General features: G+C 37.4%; 2 protein-coding genes across 11 annotated transcripts in view; one reads left to right on the plus strand and one right to left on the minus strand.

Annotated features, from left to right (window-relative positions):
- LOC115854638 (phospholipid-transporting ATPase ABCA1-like) overlaps positions 1 to 20175 on the plus strand; it is a 27090-nt gene continuing 6915 nt past the window's right edge. For 2 of the 8 annotated variants that reach the window (XM_070045716.1, XM_070045710.1), the window contains exons 1-4: positions 1 to 179; positions 5212 to 5269; positions 6541 to 6836; positions 11638 to 11748. In XM_070045716.1, the coding sequence (XP_069901817.1) occupies positions 11713 to 11748 (36 nt within the window). In that variant the 5' untranslated portion in view covers positions 1 to 179; positions 5212 to 5269; positions 6541 to 6836; positions 11638 to 11712. The other 6 variants (XR_011377529.1, XM_070045712.1, XM_070045713.1 and 3 more) reach the window with 6 other exon arrangements.
- On the minus strand, positions 7616 to 17949 carry LOC115854637 (protein NipSnap homolog 3A-like). 3 transcript variants are annotated; one of them, XR_009564267.2, is made up of 7 exons: positions 17635 to 17949; positions 14668 to 14878; positions 12650 to 12808; positions 11034 to 11183; positions 9876 to 9958; positions 8621 to 8707; positions 8479 to 8530 (listed from the first exon to the last, which is right to left on the minus strand). XR_009564267.2 is itself a non-coding variant. In XM_030859141.3 (6 exons), the coding sequence occupies exons 1-6, from the start codon at positions 17692 to 17694 to the stop codon at positions 8454 to 8456; spliced, it is 744 nt and encodes a 247-aa protein (XP_030715001.1). In that variant the 5' UTR covers positions 17695 to 17844; the 3' UTR covers positions 7616 to 8453. The 3 variants fall into 3 exon arrangements, 2 of the variants coding, with proteins under 2 accessions (XP_030715001.1, XP_060156660.1); XM_030859141.3 differs by lacking the exon at positions 9876 to 9958 and having other exon boundaries at positions 7616 to 8530; positions 17635 to 17844; XM_060300677.1 differs by lacking the exon at positions 9876 to 9958 and having other exon boundaries at positions 7616 to 8530; positions 14668 to 14856; positions 17635 to 17758.

Below are 20175 nucleotides of genomic sequence, written 5' to 3' on the forward strand. Positions count from 1 at the left end.
CTCCCCTCCCCCAGGAGACATTTTGGGCACGTCCCGGCAGCAGGTACCCGCAGAGCCTGTGTACGAGCGGCCAGAGCCTAGTCAGGCTCCTTCGGATGGCAAGCATGGCGCGGCTTCGAGCGCTGCGAAGGGCAGCGGCCGGTATTCTTCCTTAAATTCCTTCTGTGGCTTCTCTACTGGTAGGGAGCAGCTCCTGCGCAAGGGTGGATGCAGGCTCGGGGCGGCTCAGCTCCTCCTACTGCGGCGGGGCGGGGGGGAGGGGGGAGAGGGGGCGGACAGCCCAGTCAGCGAGGCGTCCGCCACCAGCCCATGCCATGCGCGTTAGGTGTCAGCCCTGACCCTCCGGTGCACTTTTGTTCCCTCAAGAGATCTTACCCCCAGTGTCAGCTGTGACGTTAGTTAATTTCACCTCATCTCCATGCACACCTGCGTACACTTCGTAAAAGTTCGTGTGTAGAATGCGAGTTTGTGTGACCATTGGGAAGGCAGTATGGATGCGTGCCTGTCATGCTTTGCATTTAACTCGTGGACGTGTTTGCCGGGGTTAATTTTTACTCGGGTGATTTACATGTAGCTAAAGACCAGTGAGCCTTCACTCTTCTTTATTAAGTGCATTCTCTCTCCCTGTCGCCACCTCCAGCATGGCCTTGTTAGAGTATTTCTTAGTTGCTCAGAGGAATGGGGGCAGTGAACTAGATAATGGAAATTCAAATTTAAACAAACAAATCAGCAGACTTCTGATCTTGGCTTCTTATTCTTGATATAGGTCCCAGAGTAACCGCTTTCAACATTTTCAGCTGTTTCTTCTAATACTTGTTTCCCTTTTTCTGAATTATATACACTTTCTGGTGCTTCTTGATATTTTCAGTTACAGATAGTATCTATTGCTTGGAAATTGAGGATATAGGTCTGTTAACATACCATTCACCCAAAATACACTTCCTTTCCCTCATCTGATAAATCACATTAAAATAGTTAAAATTTACACTATATTGATCTTTATGCCTTTATCACTAATTACGTTACCTTCTTACACACATAACTACACACACAACACATAACTAAACCCAATTACACAATAGTTACATTCATGCACACACTGAAGTGATATTGCTTATACTATTAAGGCTAGGGAATTATTAGAGGGCTCTCATCTGTGGTTGTATTGGTTGTGCCTTTGCAAAGACTTTTGAATCATCTGTTCAGAGGAAGGGAGGCTTTTTAAAGTTAGTAATTCCAGAGGTAGTGAGTCAGTTTTTCAAGTTGATGGGTGTCCATATCTAACCAAGCAAGACAAAAAACCATCATCTGTGCCTGGACTGGATCTTTATGTTTAAGTTTATTTTCTTAGACTTTTTCTCCGTAGAATTCACAGTTCATACCCTCATTCAACCCGTATTAATTAAACTCCTTTATGCTTCAGGCACTTTTCCAAAAACTGGGGTGCAGAGGTGAATAAAAGACAAAGTATGTGTCCTCTTGGAACTTCCAGGTTAGGGGAAACAGGTAAACAAATGAAGGAAAAATATGTTAGGGATTAATAAATACAATGAGGAAAAACAAGTAGGATATGGAGAATAGAAAGTGCTGGAGGGAGGTAGCAGAGGCTGCTAGCTATTTCCCAATAGCCATTCTTCTCCCACCCCACCTTTTTTGAAAGTTAGCAATAGAACCCTTGCAGCTTAGTGCAGCCATGTGACTAAGTCCTGGCCAGTGGGATGTGTTAATGCATTTATGACCTACTCTAAGTGGTCTTAAAGCAGTTTAGGTTGTTGCCCTCTTTGTTTCTTTCTTATTTCTGCCTGCTGGAATGTGGATGTAATGGCTTGAGTTCTTGGACTATGAGGTAGAAACCACATGCTGAAGATGGCAGAGCAAGAGAGAAGCAGCCAGGGTTCTGACACCATGGAGCATCATACTAGGAGCCCTGTATGAACTCCTTTTTTACTTGAGAAATCATTTTCTAGTGGCTTAAACCTATGATCTTAATGAAAAGGAGAATAACTATTTTATTTCTCTTTTTCATTTGTTTCTATTATTTTCATTATACCTATCACTTATTCATCACCAAAATCTTTGCCAAAAGAATAAATTTCCTCTCAGTATGATTAAACCCATTAATCAGCTTGTCAGTTTCATCTTCTGGCATTGTCTTTTGGGTGTCTTTTGTTTTCTTGCTCCAGTGTGGACTAATTGTTCTCTAAGATAGCATGGTAGTAATTCTGGGATCTCCTCTCACTGATATCCTGGGGGTCTCATTTACCTTGTGTTGGACCTCCTGTTGCCAGGATTTTATAGCTTTTTTTTTACTCCTACATTTTGGAGAGGGTGCATGGGAGTTAAACTTTTGAGACTTGCATCTCTAAAAATGTTTTATTTTGTCAACCCTCTTGATTCATATGTTGGTTGGGTATATAACCCAAATTCTACATTGGAAATAATTTTTCCTTATATTTTCAAAGGCAATTCTCCAGTGTATTATAGCTTCTAGTAAGAAATTCATAGCGTTCTGATTCCTGATTCTTTGTGTGTGACTTGTTTTTCTTTCTCTGTTTGGAATCTTTTATGTTTTTTTTTTCGTTTTCCCTGGGGCTCTGAAATTTCACAATTACATGCCTTGGAGTAGGCATTTTTTTCATCCATTGTTCCTCACTCAGTGACCCCTCTTAATCTGGACACTCTTCAATCCTGAAAAATGCTTGTGTTTCTTGGAGTTTTTTCCTTCTCTTGTCAATCTCTGGAACATCTGTTGTTCAAACATTCTGCCTCCACTTGATCTTCTCACTTTCTTTTTCTACTATTTTACATCTCTACTTTTTTGGTATAGGTTTTTCTGGGGTTAAGTACCACAGTTTTATCTTCTAACTTATCTACTGAATTTTAAACTCCTACTTTCACAGTATTTATTTACAAGAGCTCTTTTTTTATCCCTTCCCCAGAATATTTTTATTATTTATTTATTTATTTTGCGGTACGCAGGCCTCTCACTGTTGTGGCCTCTCCCGTTGCGGAGCACAGGCTCCGGACACGCAGGCTCAGCGGCCATGGCTCACAGGCCCAGCCGCTCCGCGGCATGTGGCATCTTCCCGGACCGGGGCACGAACCCGTGTCCCCTGCATCAGCAGGTGGACTCTCAACCACTGCACCACCAGGGAAGCCCTATTTTTATTTTTAAAAATAATATTCTCTTCTTTTTCATGGGTTAAGTATTTCTATATCTGTGGACATTAATTACAGGTATTTATTTTAGTCATTGCTTTAGGTCTTTTTCCTGCATTATTTCTTTTTCTTTAAAGTTTTATTATATTTTCTCTTGTTTGATTCCTTTTCTCTCTTGTTACTAGGGTTTTTCCTATAATATTTTTATGTTTGTGATCCTTGACTATCAGTTCATATTTTGGAGAGAGACAAAAAAAAAAATTGAGAGCTCTTTGAGTACCTGGAGAGGCGGCTGTCAAACAGTGGGCTTCACTGTAGGGTTTTCTGACTGGGCTGTTTCATCACTGGGGAAATTGCCCCATTTGCTACCATGTGTAAGTCATTTCTCTTAGTTACCCCTCTGAGGAAACTTCCAGGATTCCATCTGTGAGTTATAAGCCTTACTGCCAGTTTCCTATGACTGAGGAGGGTAGAATACTGAATATCTCAGTGTTTGGTTGGTAGTCATTCACATAATTTGTTTAAGACTAGTTTTGACACTTTCCTCTGTATCTGGTATTCCTGAATGTGGTTCAGCCTTTCAAGAATGTATTAAATAGGACAGGCTAAAGTGCTGTAACAAATCGACACCAAAATGTATGTCTCAAACACAGTAGGATTTTATTTCTTGTTCTTTAAGATCTAAAATGGGTTTTCCTAATTGGCAAGCAGCTCTTCTGTATGTGGTGAATTAAGGACCCAGGCTTCTCGACCCTGTGGCTCTGCCATCCTTAGAGCCCCATCATCAACTGCATCTAGTCAGCAGAAAGGGAGAGAGAATTTACAAGGGGAAAGTACTTACCAGATAGGGAAGAGTAAAATACATGACTGTAACTTAGAGAGGGAAGACGTTGCTAAGTGCTGAGACAATTTCCTACTCACTTTCTCACAGGTTTTAATTATCCGCCAAACGCTGTGAGTTAAGCTTTATCTCCAAGTGAGAAAGGTGAACTTCTGAGAGAGAAGTAATTTTCTCAGGTTCACTGCTGCCCAGTGGCACATCCAGGGTTTAAAGCCAGATTTTAAGACCAGTTCAGTTTACCATTTATTTTAAATCAGTTGAGAAATCAATTCACTTTTTAATCTCTTTTAGCTTTACTTGACCATCATGGATTGCTTTTACAGCGTCTTTATAACTTTTTATGCTTTATTTATTCTCAACATTGTATTGAGGGCCAGAGCATTAATGCAAGGGGCTGATAGGCTGTGTCCAAACCCATGGGGCCTGCTGTCTCCTTTGCCCCTTGTTAGGTCCTTCAGGATACTGCCTAGGATTTTCCCATACACACTTTATGATTGAACCTCACATGTCCCTCTATCTCTTATGAAGGTTGACAGACACATGGTTTATAGCAAATCAACACTACACAGATTAAAATTCCTTCAGAAAATCATTCTGTGTTGTCTTTGCAAGATAGCTTAACGACATTAGTTGAAGTAGTCTTCATATTCAAGATGATTTTCTTCTTATATAGACACTGGATATTAAAAAATACAGTTCCCAATTTTCCCACTCTCTTGGAGTCATTGGAAGTTCGCACTCAGCACAAAATAAACATTAAAAATAGTTAGAGAAAAGTCATAATTTTACAGGCTGCCTTAGTATAAATTCTGTTTCAAAGTATATTTCATTGAATAAGGGTCCTGAGCCTGTGAGTGTTCTGGAATGAGACCTCTTGGTAGATTCATGTGACTAGAGTCTCGTTTGTGATTACCTCTTCAATGAGAGCTAGGCCCTCATTTGGTTGGTTAATTCTTTCCTCTTTCCTGTCTCGCTGACCTTCTCCTTCTTAAGAGGTTCTAATAAACATTGATTATTCTCAAATCATATATCCTATTCCTGTCTCTTTCAGAGAACATCAGTGATACCTATTTTGCAGACAAGAGAATATCAGATTCTAATGTGCCTGATATCATGTAGGAGCTGTCATGTATATTAATGTCTTTTACTTAATATTTTCTTTCTTATTCTCTTTCATTTCACTTTGTGAGGTTCATATTTCCATTTTACAGATGAAAACAAAAACAGTAACCTAGAAGCTCGGAGAGACTAAGAGACAAAGGTAACAAAGTAAGTTGTTCAGATATGGTTCATTCATTTTAATACTCCCCAATAATCCAGTGTTTGAGTATACTGTTGGCCTGTATCTGCGGGTTCTGCTTTAGCGGGTTCTGCACCTGCGGATCAAAAACATTAAAAAAAAAAATGCCAGACAGTTCAAAGAGGAAAAAACTTGTATTTGCTGCCCACAGGCTACTATTTACATGGCATTTACATTCTATGTACAGCTATTTCCATAGCATTTGCATTGTAGTAGGTATTATAAGTATTCTAGAGATGATGAAGTATAAGGAGGATGTGCATAGTCTGTATGCAAATACTACACTGTTCTCTGTAAGGGGCTTGATCATGGCAGATTTTGGTTTCTGCTGGGGTCTTGGAACCAATCCCCTGAAATACCAAGGGACATTTGTACTATAACTTTGTTATTTCTTCCCTATTGATTTTTAAGTGTTTCCATATGTTTATTTTATAAATAATGTTTCAGTGAGTAACTGGTACATGGGAGTAGCTGGCAGGTAAACATGGTCACCTAACAGTTTATTGTTTAAGACTTTTAAATACAAAGCCATCACTGGCACGTAGTGATCTTACATTAGGCAAGACCGAGCTCCAGTTAATACTTGAAAATGTAGATCCTATATGTGGAGCATGGCAATTATTGTTTCTGCTTATCTCCTACAGCGTATCAGTATAGGTCACTAGGAATTCTATATGGGTATAATGGGTGTATAAGACCGTTCTTAAAACAAGAATCTGTTAGAATTTTTGTTTCTGTTAGATTAATATGCTATACATTGTTGTTTTCCAGTTTACTTACGGCCAGAAGAATTTAACGTATTTGAGTAATTTCACACTAATATTTCTGCATTTATTAAGTTTTCAAACCAAAGCAGTCCTTTGTGTGTGTGAGAATTTACAAGCTGCTGCTCTTATAATGTCAAAAACTGAACCAAAGTGAACCCCGTTAGGCTACTCTCAGACCTTTTTTAAATTAAATTAAATTGAATTAAATTAAATTAAATTCCATTTATTTATTTATTTCTGGGCCGGGCCTTCCCCGACCAGGGTTTGAACCGAGGCCCCCTGCAGCAGAAGTGCAGAGTCCTAACCACTGGACTGCCAGGAGATTCCTTCTCAGATCTCTTTCAATAGTTTCATTTTGGTACCAGACTTTTTCATGAACTCAGAGAAATCAGTTTTTCATTTGCATTGTCATTTTTTTACCTCAATGATGTTTTAACTCTGAATAAAATAATTTTATTTTATCTATTGAACAGGTATTTTCCCCTGGGCAATTCTTCAGATATTGCGTGTGTGCATGTGTGTGTCCGCCTTGATTGAGTCCTCAGTTGCATCAGTGAACTCTCAGATTCTCACTGACTTTCTCTTTGCAAGAAGAACACGTTAGTGGACATAATCATGTCCATCTGTGTCATCTCTGCGATGTCCTCTGTCCCGTCCAGCTTTGTCATGTTCCTGATCCAGGGGTGTGTCAGCAAATAGAAGCACCTGCAGTTCATCAGTGGAGTGAAGCCTATCATTCTACTGGCTCTCCAGTTCTGTCTAGGACATGGTAAGAACGCTGGTCTGCCGCTGCTTTATAAACCTCCAATAGGGCTCTGGATTGGACGGATGAAAGGGCCCCTGGCCATCACCAGGAAATGTTCTAGCTAGTCCAAAGATGAATGAAAGAGGAAAAGGCAGACCCAGTTGTACACTTTGATGTGACCAAACATGGCCTTAAGCACACGGCTGATCTCACGCCAGAGGAAATCCGTCCACACACACTGCAATTCATACCACCACCACCTCATTCCCTAAGTGACAACTTTTCAAAAAACTGAGGTGGAAGACTCTTAGTCAAAACTTAAAGCCAATGCTTCTAACATGTCTGATAGATTTTAGCCTTCAGAGTCAGGGTGTTCTTTGCCTTACTAGGAACTCATCTGTCCTTCAGATTCCTGAGGACCAGGTAAGTGAGAGGTGACCGTGCTTCCTGTTTTTCAGTTTTCCCATAGATAGCTAATTTGTAATTTATTGTTTTTGCAGTATGTTAGAAACATAAAATAACATAGCTGTAAGTACAAGCTACTAAGAGAGCTTAGAAGTGCGAAATCTAGTTTAAGAAGGCTGAGGCACTCAACTAAAATAAAAACTAAAGTTGTTAGTAAGAAAATCCTAGTATGTCTGGGATGGTACTGAAGAAATCCTTGTAAGGTTACTAGCAGGCTATTTACTTGAGGTGACAGTATTTACAGTAAAGACAGTACATTATTACTGCCTCATTACCTTATGGCAACACAACAATAGCTCCAGAGATGAGGATAAAAATATAAAACACAGTAGAAAGAATCAGATTGTATATATAGGCTTTTATTAGGGCAGACATTTCCATAATTATAAATCTCATTAAAACAAATAGATGACCTAACACAACACTGAAAATCAACTATACTTCAATTTAAAAAAAACCAATTAGATGACCAAGTATCTTTATTAAACAGTGATCCAAAATGAAGTAAAAATTAGTAAAATTAACTGTAAATGAAGACACTGCAATCACATAAACCAAGGAGTTATCAATGTGCTTTAATACCAGGACCTAATGACATTATTTTCCAAGTAATTGATTAATTATTATTGTAAAAACCATTATTAACATAAATGACACAGATGATACTGTACTTTTCTGTAGTAAAGAAACGTTTAATGGATTTTTTTATGGATCCCAATTGGTATTGTATAGAAAACCTTACTGAACAAAAACTTTTATAATCTCAGAAAAAGACATGATGAAAAGGTTGATAGTTTATGCATATAATTTAACTATACTATCACAGGTATGGAAATGTAACAATCATTTCTATGTCAGAAAATGGTATAAAAGCAGAGGGTTGTCAAAATAGAGAATGAGATATTCTGAAACAAATGAAAAATCAAGATACTGTAGTAATGGCAACTATTTTTAATGTGTGACAGATACTGAAATACCAAGGGGAAAATGAACAGACTGTTTCCTGAAGTGGTGGTGACAGTGGATACAGAGTAACTTTTAAAAAATGCAAGGGATATAGCAAATTAGCTTACCACCTCCTTCAAATCAAAGTGGGACTCTCTTGGAAGAATTGAAGCACCATTAACAGACACATCTTATGGCAGTTCATGCAATGCTTTGTATTTCCGTGGAAAACTATTTCAATGGTGAATATGACGTAGGAATCAGAAGCATATTTTGCTGAGACACTAGGTAATTGACACTTTCCCGAACTGAAAAAAAAATTCATAAGAAGGTATATAAAGTTGTTGACTAAATGAAATTTGTTCTAAGAATAACTCGTACCTAGTGAAATAGCTTACCAGCTGCCACAACTCTGGGATCCTCGTGAGACTGGTGTCTCCCAGCTGCTCGGCTATCCGCACTCTCGTTCCACCAAAGAACATGGACTGCAGAAATAAATAAACCAGAAATAGATTGTAAAGACTGTGGCATTGCTCAAATAAGAAAGACAGAAACATTAATCAGAAACTAAAAGTCCTGTTCTTTAAATCAAAATAGTGATTATCAAAAAGGTAGCACTAAGTATGTTAGTGATAAGATTTCAGAGGAGTCAAAGATTTGGGAGAGAAATTTATAAATTAATTAGTCAAACTGGTTTTATAGAAGAAGAAACAGAAGGATTTTACTTTATTTTGAAAAAGCAAGATTATAAAAAAGTTACGCTGACTACTGAATATTAGGCTGATGCAAAGAAGAACATTGAAAGTAGCTGAAACTTAACCACCCAGAGAAAACCTTTATTAATATTTATTGTATTTCTTTTAAAAGATGAGAAATATAAAATTAGGGTCTTACTGTATATTATACTTTGTAAATGATTTAAAAAAGTCAACAATGAGAAGTTTCTATGACAATGCTGTTAATCTTTAACATGTGAATTCTGCCCCATAGATGTAACAACATTTTATACCAGCCCCTTATTGTTGATTCTTTATATCATTCAAAATAGGTATTCTACAAAATACTGAAATAAATGTTCTTTTACTTAAATTATTTAAAAATTTTAAAATAATGACAATGTAATACATGTTGGCTGTATAGATTTTGGAAAATGCAAATAAATAAAAAGAGAAAGCAGGAATAGTTTCTAATCCTACCACCCAGAATTCACCACTTTGCTATTTTGGTTTATCTTTTCCATATTTATATATATATGTATGTATTTTTACATTTTTATGTATTTAAAGACACACAGCATATATGTTTATGCTTATATGAGACGCATGATGTGTATGATGTATATGTGTGTCTGTTTGTGTATTACAAATATATACATAGTGTCATACTACATTGTTTCTAAAGTTTCCTTATTGTAAACAACGCTGACAAAAACTTCCTTAGAGCAGCACCTATCATGTATATTTATAAAAATAACAATGTCAAAGTCAAATCACTACTTACATTTATTGGGTGCTTCCTATGTGCTAGGCCTGGCTTTAAGCGTTTTGCATGTATTAACTCATTTAGTCTTCACAAGAATCCTAGGTGGTAGGTTATGATTATCATTATTTTATCAATGAGCAAAGTAAGGCACAGAAAGGTTAAGTAACTCACTCCAAGTCACAAAGTTAGTAAGCGGTGGAGCTGGGATTCAAACCCAACCAGTCTGGATCTCATTATTTCCTCAATGTAAACTCCTAAAATTAAAATTGAGAGAACCAAAGGGAATATCTTATATAGGTACAGTGTACATACTATATGTTGTCCAGAAATGATGCACTGATTTATACTCAGCATATTACTCTTCCCTTTTCTCCACTGAGAATGAATTTAAGATTAAAAAGTGTGCCTACTCATTTTCAGTTTTTTCTTATAAAAGTTATATTATGTTCATTATAAAAATTAAAATACCACTTAAAAATTATTTTCATCATTCAAGTGACCACTATATATTCTTTCAAATTTCCTTCCTGTGTAACTGAACACACCTATAAAGCTATGCATATTTCCTAGAATACTGGCAAAAATAATTTTAAAATTAAGGCTTTTCATTTATATTGCTGAATTTCATGGTGGGGAATTATTAAGCCAGTATATGCTACACAGTAGGGGTACTTATTTTTTCCCAGCTTCCCTGGTACTATATCTATATAAGTATGTCTTTATTTGGTGAAAATGGCATCTCCTCATAGTCTTAATCTACATCTTCCTAAATATATATTTAGTAGTCATCTTGAATATATATGTATACACATATATACATTCACCTACATATATATGAATGGCACAGGACTAGAAAGACCAAAATGTTAACAGTATTATCTCTAAGTAGTGGAAAATGGTTTTTTTCCACCTTTGGTCATGGCCATGATATTTAGTCTCTGTAAAAATATGTATTACTTTTTCATTCAGAGACAAACACTCTATCCCAAGTAATGTTATTTTTAAAAATCAATAAAAATATATTTAGAGGAAAAAAAAGAGGAAGAACAGATTTTTCTTAGCCTCCTTGCAGTTTTTTAATTTTATCATTTTGATGTATCATGGAGAACAGCAGTTCAACATTTGGAAAAGCCTTCATAAGTGGTTAACAGCCTAAATAAATATTACGTAAAACAGGTATTTTCAACCCTTAAAATGACAAATAAACCCTAAATATTTGGCAATAAAAATGAAATATATGGCATAATCAAAAACAGTGACAAAATACTGGAGGAACTTAGTAGGTCACCAGTACACTTTAAATTTCATAGAAGAAATGGACCACTGTACCTCTGTTGAGTGCTCCATATTCTGTATGGAAAACTCCAATTAGTTTTGAGTAGCCTAGATCGACATGGGCATTAATTGCTCTTTTGAATGCGTCACCCCACAGAGCTGGCCCACCAGGTTTCATCTGAAAAGTTACCAGCTCGTAGACTCCTGGAATAGGGAGAAAATAAATTATAAAAGATATTCAAGAAATTTCTCATCAGGTTAGCATGGTTCCAGTGGAAGGCTAGTCTACATATACAGATTTGGAGGGTCAAACAAAAAATGTTTATGTACACATATTTATGATTTCTTTGCATTTCTTGCGTTTTTCCTAGCTTTTATATTTAGAAAGTCTCCATGTTTAAGGGTGAGTTATTAAGCTTATCATAGAGAACAAAGAAAAAGGAAGCTATATTAAGCTATTATCAGAATGATTTTTAATCTATAAAATTAGTCATTTAAACAAATACTGAGAATTTATGATAGGATTAGGATTTTTGAGCTGCCTGAGTCTAATTCTAGGTAAGAAATGAATAAGAAAAGTATTTTCTGATCTCATATATTTCCTTCTTTCCAATTCTGAGAGGAAACACTTTTTTGTTTGTATAATTTCCCCCTACAGGTTTCCATTTCTAACAGGAACAGCCGGCAAACAAAGGACCCAAAGTGATATGTGAGATTTTTGACGGGAAAAAAGATGAAGAAGGTGGTTTTATTGTTCCTAAATATCCAGGTAAACACTTGAAAATCAGTCTACCTTCTGGTCAGAAGTATGGAGCAGGTAGAAAAAAAGAAACCAGGGAACAAGTAGATTTGAGAAGTAAAAGGAAAAAAAGTACAAAGCAACTAAAGAATTATAAACAACATAGAGGCAGATAACCAAGATGTGACACTGTTCTAGGAGCCACTAAGTTCATGTAGCCAGCGCTGAAGGCTGAGGGGAGGTCCAGGTGGATAGGATCCAAATAAGACATTTCAAATCTCTTGTCATCTAAGATACATTATGAAGTTGGGATTATGGGGGAAAGAAAACTTAAATTAGTTTATGCTTTCAAAAAGTCTGCCTTTGGTTTAAAATTGGGTTGAGGTAAATATTTCCCTTAAGTCAGTAAGAAAGTGAAATCAGCAAGAAGATAAATCTTTAATAATTATTTTCAAACTGAGGAATAAGAGGAAAACAAGTTAAACTACAGTAATTCAGCTTAACAGTTTAAATTAATCCATCCCCCCCAGTTTTACAAGCAAAGATACACTTACTGTTTTTAGATTAACTGTAATTTGTGTAAAAAAAAATACTAAGTTATGAGAAAATATCATACATTTCCCTTTACCTACCTATACATGTGTTCTGTGTTCTAGATCCCCAACTTCTCAACCTTTCTTCCCATGTAAACTTTTCATATTCATACCTAAACTTTAACAGTTTTTCCAAATTGGAAAAAAATTCATTATTTAATGCTCATTGTTTTAACTGTAAGCAAAGAGCTCAAATTCATTTTTATCTCTATAATCACAATATATTCCGATATAAAAACAAAGGATTACTTTCTCCTACAGAACTTTAGTTTTTATAGCTTAAAATCTTCAGTATGTTCTTCATTAAAATTCAGTGTAATTTAGAGAGACGAACTTACCTTCTTTGGGTGGTTTTTCTAATTTGCACCATGGCACCAGATAAGTAACTTCACTCTCTTGTTTATCAGTGAGACCCATAATTGGAATGAGTAATTGTTCTCGCCATTCCTTATCATTGGCCAAGGCTTTCCGAACTTCAGTTTGATGAGCAAAATTGTCTATGGGAATAACAGGAGTAAGAAAAATAAAACTTTTTGATTTAAAATCACCTGTACACCTTTAACATATATAATATTGTATATCAACTGTACATCAATAAAAAAATAAAATCACCTGTACTATTTCTGGGTTTCATTCAATTTAGCAAATGTTTATTGAGGCCACATAAGGACAATATGTTATATCACTAGAGATACCAACATAAGTAGTTAGTTGCTCATGGTCTGAAAGGGGAGTGGCAATGTAAACAACCAATGATGTCATATAGTAATGGGCTTCATAGGTGCTACCATTTAGTAGGTAGTTGTGAGACTTAGGTAAGTTATTGAATCATTCTGTGCCTGTCTCTTATTCTGTGAAATAGGGATAATGATATAGTATCTACCTCCAGGGCTGTTGTGAGGATTAAAAGAATTGGTACATGAAAGGAGCTTAGAACAATGTTTGGCACCAAGTGAGTACTCCATATATATTAATTTATTCTTATTACTTGAGGCATTTAAGTTATAGTGTTAGTCTAGAGAAAGACTGTTTCTTCGGTAGTGCTGGTGGTGGGTAGTCAGGTCAAGGTACAACTGAATTAAATTTAACATAAATGAAATTAAGATTTGCTTTTTCAGCCTCTTGAACAAACAGCTTCCAAAGAAACAGTGCTAATTCTTACTGATTGACACCATTCTTTTTACCCAGTACTGTTTCTCTTCTGTTTGTTACCCAAACAGGTATATACATTTAATAACATATAGGCCTAGTACTATATTTATTATTAGGGCCTAAGGTTAATGGTAAAAGAGTTTTCTATGGTTTATGCTAGAGATAAGGAATAACATCTATCTTAGAGCTTAAGTAAGTTATATCACGATCTTACTAGTAATTTTCTTAATGGGACATAATTCTCCTTGTTGCACATTAAAGCATAAATTGTGTTTTAATGGGGTTTGTCCTATTACAACAGGGAAATCCTCTAAACTATGGCCATGTTAAATATAGAATGAGCACTTTTCACAATAATGTGATGAATATTAACTTTGGACACTATTATGACTCTTAACTTTGATGACCAGACATTAATGAAATTATTAAAAGTTCTCTGGAAAAAAAAAAAAGTTCTCTGGATATCATCAAGTCCTATGTGGACTTCAGAAAGATTAGACACTGGAGTAACAATCTGGGGATTCCTGTAACCTGTTCTTCGTTGTCTACTAAACCAGCAGTAAGTCAACTTCAATATGGGGAGAATTCTAATTCCTTTGCCTTTACTTCCCTAGAGCAGCATAATGATAGTGAATTCCCTGAAACCTTGGGGTATACTAACAAAAGTGGTTCCCTAAATTTAACAAATTATTCAATCTGAGTTGGGTGAGGCCTGGAAGTTAACTATTATCCCCATGAACCTCAACTAACCTAAATTAGAAATATTGAATTGTTTCTACTAACATCCTGATATCCAGTTGCAGATTCAGCAATAAGAAAAAATAACTCTCCCTTTTATGACCTCTACCCACTTGGGCTCTTGCAGTCAATGCTTAAAATTTTTCATAAATGATCTGTACAGTGGACCATTCTGTGTTCTTTCTGAGCATTAAAGGCTAGTTCACAATTTCATGATTTGAAATATGAGATGTCACACTTTCCCAAAGATGATACATAGGAAATTGGGCAAAAGTTGTTAGAGGCACCAGTGGGAGGAGTAATCACTGAATTCATTTTTTGTTGTTGTTGTATTTGTTGTTCCTCTCTTTAAAAGTTGAATTCAACCTGCGTGTATTTATAGTAACAGAGACCCAAGAGGTAAGTGTCATGTAACATTTAAAAGAGTGAAAATCTATACTGTATACTTAAGCTGGAAAAATCATACCATACTTCCAAATATGAAACACTTTATCGATCCTGCCTCCAAGTTCTACACTCCAGAATCCAACCAATTCAGAGTGAGCTGTCTGAAGATGTATGTTTTTCTTAACAGTTTCCAGAAACTCATTCATCTTTGAAGGTTTAACGCAATAAGTACGAAACTCATAGAATGTTCCATCGTATTGTCTGGGGCCTGTAGCAAAAGATGAACACACCTGAAGAAACATAAGGCAGATTTAAGTATTTGGGGACCTTAAGGCTTATAATATCATGTTACAACCAAATCTGAATCTGCAAAGAAGGGACACTCATTAGACTCATACTCCATGTTTGTACCTCTGTTGTCATCTCTCCTTAGAATTTGCTGAGAGATGTTAATAAAGGTAAGTACTCTTAAGTGTGCTGAATATACAGCTACTGCTTCCTAGCAGGGGTGCCTTAGCCACCTTTTCATGAAAAGTTAATCATAAGAAGGCACTAGGGTCTTAATGAGAGTCCTTTATCCAAGAACTACAACTAGGATTCTAATTAATTACAAATGGTTTACCTTATTTATCCAATATTCTATCTTTAGTCAATACTATATGTGTTACAGTTATATATTTAAATGAACTTTATAAAATATACAGGTGTTCTGGCAGTAATGATGGAAATACGTTTACTTGCAGAAAGATCTTCTTTAGGTTTTTTTAAAAAATGTTAAGTTTCAGTTCAGGTCAAAGTATTTTCCAAATTCAATGAAGTACATCACTGGTAAGTAATAGAACTGGGATGTAACTAATGTTAAAGGGAATCCATAATCTATTAAATTGCACTGTAACATGGTGGTAGACTGTATGAATTCTATAAAGGAAAAATCAACAGGTCAGAACTGAATCATTATTAGGTTTAATTATAGATGCAGTGTGAGAAGGGCATTTAATCCATCCAATTAACTAGGTTGATGGAAATATCCCTTAAGAACCATTAGTTCTTTTTGTATTAGAGGTACGGTCACTATATAAATTTTTGCTGTGTTTAATCTTCTGAGTCTTAGTGAACTTAACTTTAGGTAGGAAATTACCTGCCGGAAATTATCCCGTGAATGCAAATGTGTGTGTATGTAAATACGTATATGCACACGTGTACACACACACTCATAGGGCATTTGTGTTTACAATTTCATGTTATTGTAGTTTTGGATATCATGTGCTAATTCCTGAAGCTGATTAATCAAAATTATCTAATACAAATGTTGGTACAAACAAAGCTATGGACAAATTTGAGGCTTATGTTGACCAGCTGGTATGTCAAATGAAACCAGTAGGCTCCTTTCTCTGACATATTTTTGGTTATAACACACAATTGCCTATGTATGTGATTTAATTGTGCATAATGTCATATTTATAATTAGCTACTTGAGTTCATTCCACTCATGTCCCCTCTGAGTTACATTCCTATTGCCCAAGTGTCTAAGCTTACAATGAAAGCAGGTATTCCCACCAGAAACAACTGCAGCTACGCCTACTTTTGGTGGACATGTTTTTTTGTGTCATTTTAACCAAATTCTAATAAGACAATATTACACAAATAAAAACTGCTTGGTGTAATAGTTTAATAAGTATTATAAATAAAATATATCAGAAAATGAGCCAGTGGGTATTTGTAACAGTTGCTTTTTTAGTTGATTTTTCAGGAATTTGTATTGATACTTGGAAACAAGTATGTGGTCAAGGCACATAATTTTGTTATCTTTCACAAGAGAAAGAAACAAGTAGCAAAGGAAGCCCAGGGAAAGCTTAAACAGCAGTTGAGATAAGTATGTGTGTGCTCGGGGGAAGTGATTTTTGTTGCAGGGCAGAAACTAGAACTGTGCTGGGAGAAGACTCATGAGTACTTCAAGCTCCCTTATATTCATGTCAGGGCTCATTTTCAGCAGCAATAACTTCCAGGTCACCTATAAGAGAGCATTTGATCGACATTTAGTAAAGTCAAAGTTCAGGATAAAGTTGTAAGGAATAATTTTGGCCCTGCCCCGGTGGAGAGACTCAGGATAAAGGCTGTATCGCTAATCTTGAGTGATGGGGCCATTATGGCTCCTCTTTAGTCTTTACAGAAAGTCAGTCTCTATGTAAATCCCCTTCCTGTCCTATTGCTTGAGAAAGGAGTACAAACCTAAACAACAAAAGACAACAACAAAACATCTCTAGCTTAGATTCACAAAACAGGACAATCCACGACAGTTAAGGCCAAATCACAAAAATCTATTTTGTACCTTTCTCATTTAACTTTTTAAATTTATTTAATTCTTATTACTTTTTATATGTTAGTGCCAATCTCCCAATTCATCATTTCTCATTTAACTTTAAAGAGGTTGTCATCATCATATTTTCTAGGAAGTTCCCGACCCTGCGTGACTTGGGCACAGACTGCAGGAGACAGTGGCAGCTGGGCAGATGCTGCACCACCTGTACCCTGGGCCCCTCTCTGAGGTTCTCTGCAAAATGCTCAGAAGTTTTATTTCATGTATAAGGGGGAGGCCCGTTCTCTTGCTAGCGTCAGGTTGACCTTTTTCTCCTTCACCCTTCAGTCTAGAGAGGCTTGTGGCTTGTCAAAACTCAGTAGAAGAGGCTGGACCAACGCCTGGCACAGGGACCAGCGCGGCGAGCCCAAAGGCGTGGGGCGGCAAGAACGCAGCAGCTGGCGTTTCAGGGGTGGCCTCAGGGCCGCCGGGCACCCAGGCTAGAAAAGCCCCCCATCCATGGTTGTTCCCGAGCCGGCCGTAGGCGACACAAGCAGCCGGTCTTCCCCTAAGGGCACCCTTTCTCCTGCGCGCTCCAGGGTCCTCGCTTCCAGGTGCTGCGACTTGCTTTACAAGTAGGCAGCAGCACAAGGCTCCCAGGTCAGAGAGCGCGAGTCGGGTGGTGCGCCTCCCGGGCCCTCCCCTTCCCTCTCCCAGGGATCATTTTGGGCGCGTCCCCGGGGCGGGTACCTGAGGCGCCAGGGTCCGAGCGGCCAGAACCTTAGTCAGACTCTTTCCGAGGGCAAGCATGGCGCGGCTTCGAACGCCGAGAAGGAACGCGGCCGGGATTCTTCCTTAAACTCCTCCTCCTGTGGCTTCCCGACTAGCAGGGAGCGACACCTGCACAAATGCAGGACGCAGGCTCGGGGCGGGGATCCGCGGGTCAGCTCCGCCTCACGCCCGGGGTTGGGGCGCGGCCGGAGAGCCCAGTGCGTAAGGCGTCCGCCCGGGGCCGGCTCCAAACGCCTTTTGGTGTCACCTTTCGCCCTTCCTGGCTCCTTTGTTTCCCCAAACGTTCTCACCCCCATCGTCAAGAGTGATATTAGAATTAGCTGAATGCTGAGGTCGTTCCTGTACCACCTGTCTGGACACATCGCCTCATCTCCAAGAGCTCTTGCATACAATCAGTAAAAGTTCGTGTGTAGAATGAGTGTGTATGATCATTGGGAAGGCAATATGGATGCGTGTGTGCGTCATGCTTTGCATTTTAAATCGCGGACGTGTTTGCAGCGGTCAGTTTTAGTCGGGTGATTCACGTGTAGCTAAAGACTAGTGATTCTTCCCTTTTGTTCATTAAGTGCATTTTCTCTCCCTATTGCCACCCCCAGTATGACCTTGTAAGGCTCCTAATAATGATTGTATTTCTCAGGAGCTCAGAGGAATGGGGGCCCCGAACTACATTCGAAAATTCAAATTTAAATATATATAGTTTGAATCAAATAGTTTTTAAACCTTAAAAGCAAAACAGCAGACCTCTGATCTTGTCCTTCTTAGTCCTGAAATTGGTCCCCAGAGTAGTTAACTTTCAACATTTTCAGCTGTTTCTTGTAGAGCTTGTTTATTATTATGTAAATGTCACTATATGCCTTTTCTGGTGTTTCTTGATATTTTCAGTTATAGATAGTGTCTGTTGCTTGGAAAATGAGGATTTAGGTCTGTTACATACCACTACCCCAAAATACACTTCCTTTCCTGCATCTGATAATGCTTACATTAAGAATAGTTAATTGTAACGTTATTAATTTGATTATATTGATGCTTACATAATTACTAATTACATTACCTTCTAAACATATAAATACACTAACTAAATCCAATTACACAATCATTACATTCATGCACACATTGAAGTAATATTGCTTATACTGTTAAGACTAGGGAATTATTACAAGGCTATTGTCTGTGGTTGTATTGTTTGTGCCTTTGCAAAGACTTTTGAATCATCTGTTGAGAGGAAGGGAGGCTTTTTAAAGTTAGTAATTCCAGAGGGTGATGAGTCAGTTTTTCTAGTGGATGGGCATCCACTTCTAACCAAGCAAGACAAAAAACATCATCTGTGTCTGGACTGGATCCTTATGTTTAAGTTTATTTTCTGAGGCTTTTCCCCCCTAGAATTAACAATTCATTCCCTCATTCAACCCATATTAATTAAACTCCTTTATGCTTCAGGCACTTTTCCAAAAACTGGGGTGCAGAGGTGAACAAAAGTCAAAGTTCGTGTTCTCTTGGAGCTTCTAGGTTAGTGGAAACAAAAACAAATGAAGGAAAAATATGTCAAGGCTTAATAAATATGATGAGTAAAAACAAGTAGGATGTGGAGAATAGAAAGTGCTGGAGGGAGGTAGCGGAGACTGCTAGCTATTTCCCAATAGCCATTCTTCTCCCACCCCACTTTTTTTGAAAATTAGCAATAGAACCCTTGCAGCTTGGTGCAGCCATGTGACTAAGTCCTGGCCAGTGGGATGTGTTAATGCATTTATGACCTACTGTAAGTGGTCTTAAAGCAGTGCAGGAGCGGTTCTCGCCCTCTTTGTTTCTTTCTTATTTCTACTTGCTGGAATTTGGAGTAATGGCTTGAGTTCTTGCACTATGAGGTAGAAACCACATGCTGAAGATGGCAGAACAAGAGAGAAGCAGCCTAGGTTCTGACACCATGGAGCACCATACTAGGAGCCCTGAACTGCCTATCTCTGGACTTCTTTTTTACAAGAGAAAATGTTTCTAGTGTAAGCCACTGCTTTGTGGCTTAAACCTATGATCTTAATAGGAGAGTGACTATTTCTTTTTCATTTGTTTCTGTTATTTTCATTATACCCATCACTTATTAAACACCAAATTCTTTGCCTAAATAAATTTCCTCTCAATATGCTTAAACCCATTAATCAGCTTATTAGTTTCATCTTCTGGCATTATCTTCCGGGGGTCCTTTGTTCTCTTGCTCCAGTGTGGGCTAATTGTTTTTTAAGACAGCATGGTAGTAATTCTGGGATCTCCTCTCACTGATATCCTGGGGGATCTCGTTTGCCTTGTGTTGGACCTCCTGTTGCCAGGATTTGGTAGCTTTTTTATTCGAGACTTGAATTTCTAAAAATGTTTTATTCTACCAAACCTCTTGATTCATATGTTGGTTGGGCATAAAATTCTACATTGGAAATAATGTTTCCTTATAATTTCAAAGGCAATTCTCCATTGTATTATAGCTTTTAGTAAGAAATTCATGGCATGCTGATT

Source organism: Globicephala melas, chromosome 6, assembly GCF_963455315.2.
Source record: "Globicephala melas chromosome 6, mGloMel1.2, whole genome shotgun sequence".
NCBI lineage: Eukaryota > Metazoa > Chordata > Mammalia > Artiodactyla > Delphinidae > Globicephala > Globicephala melas.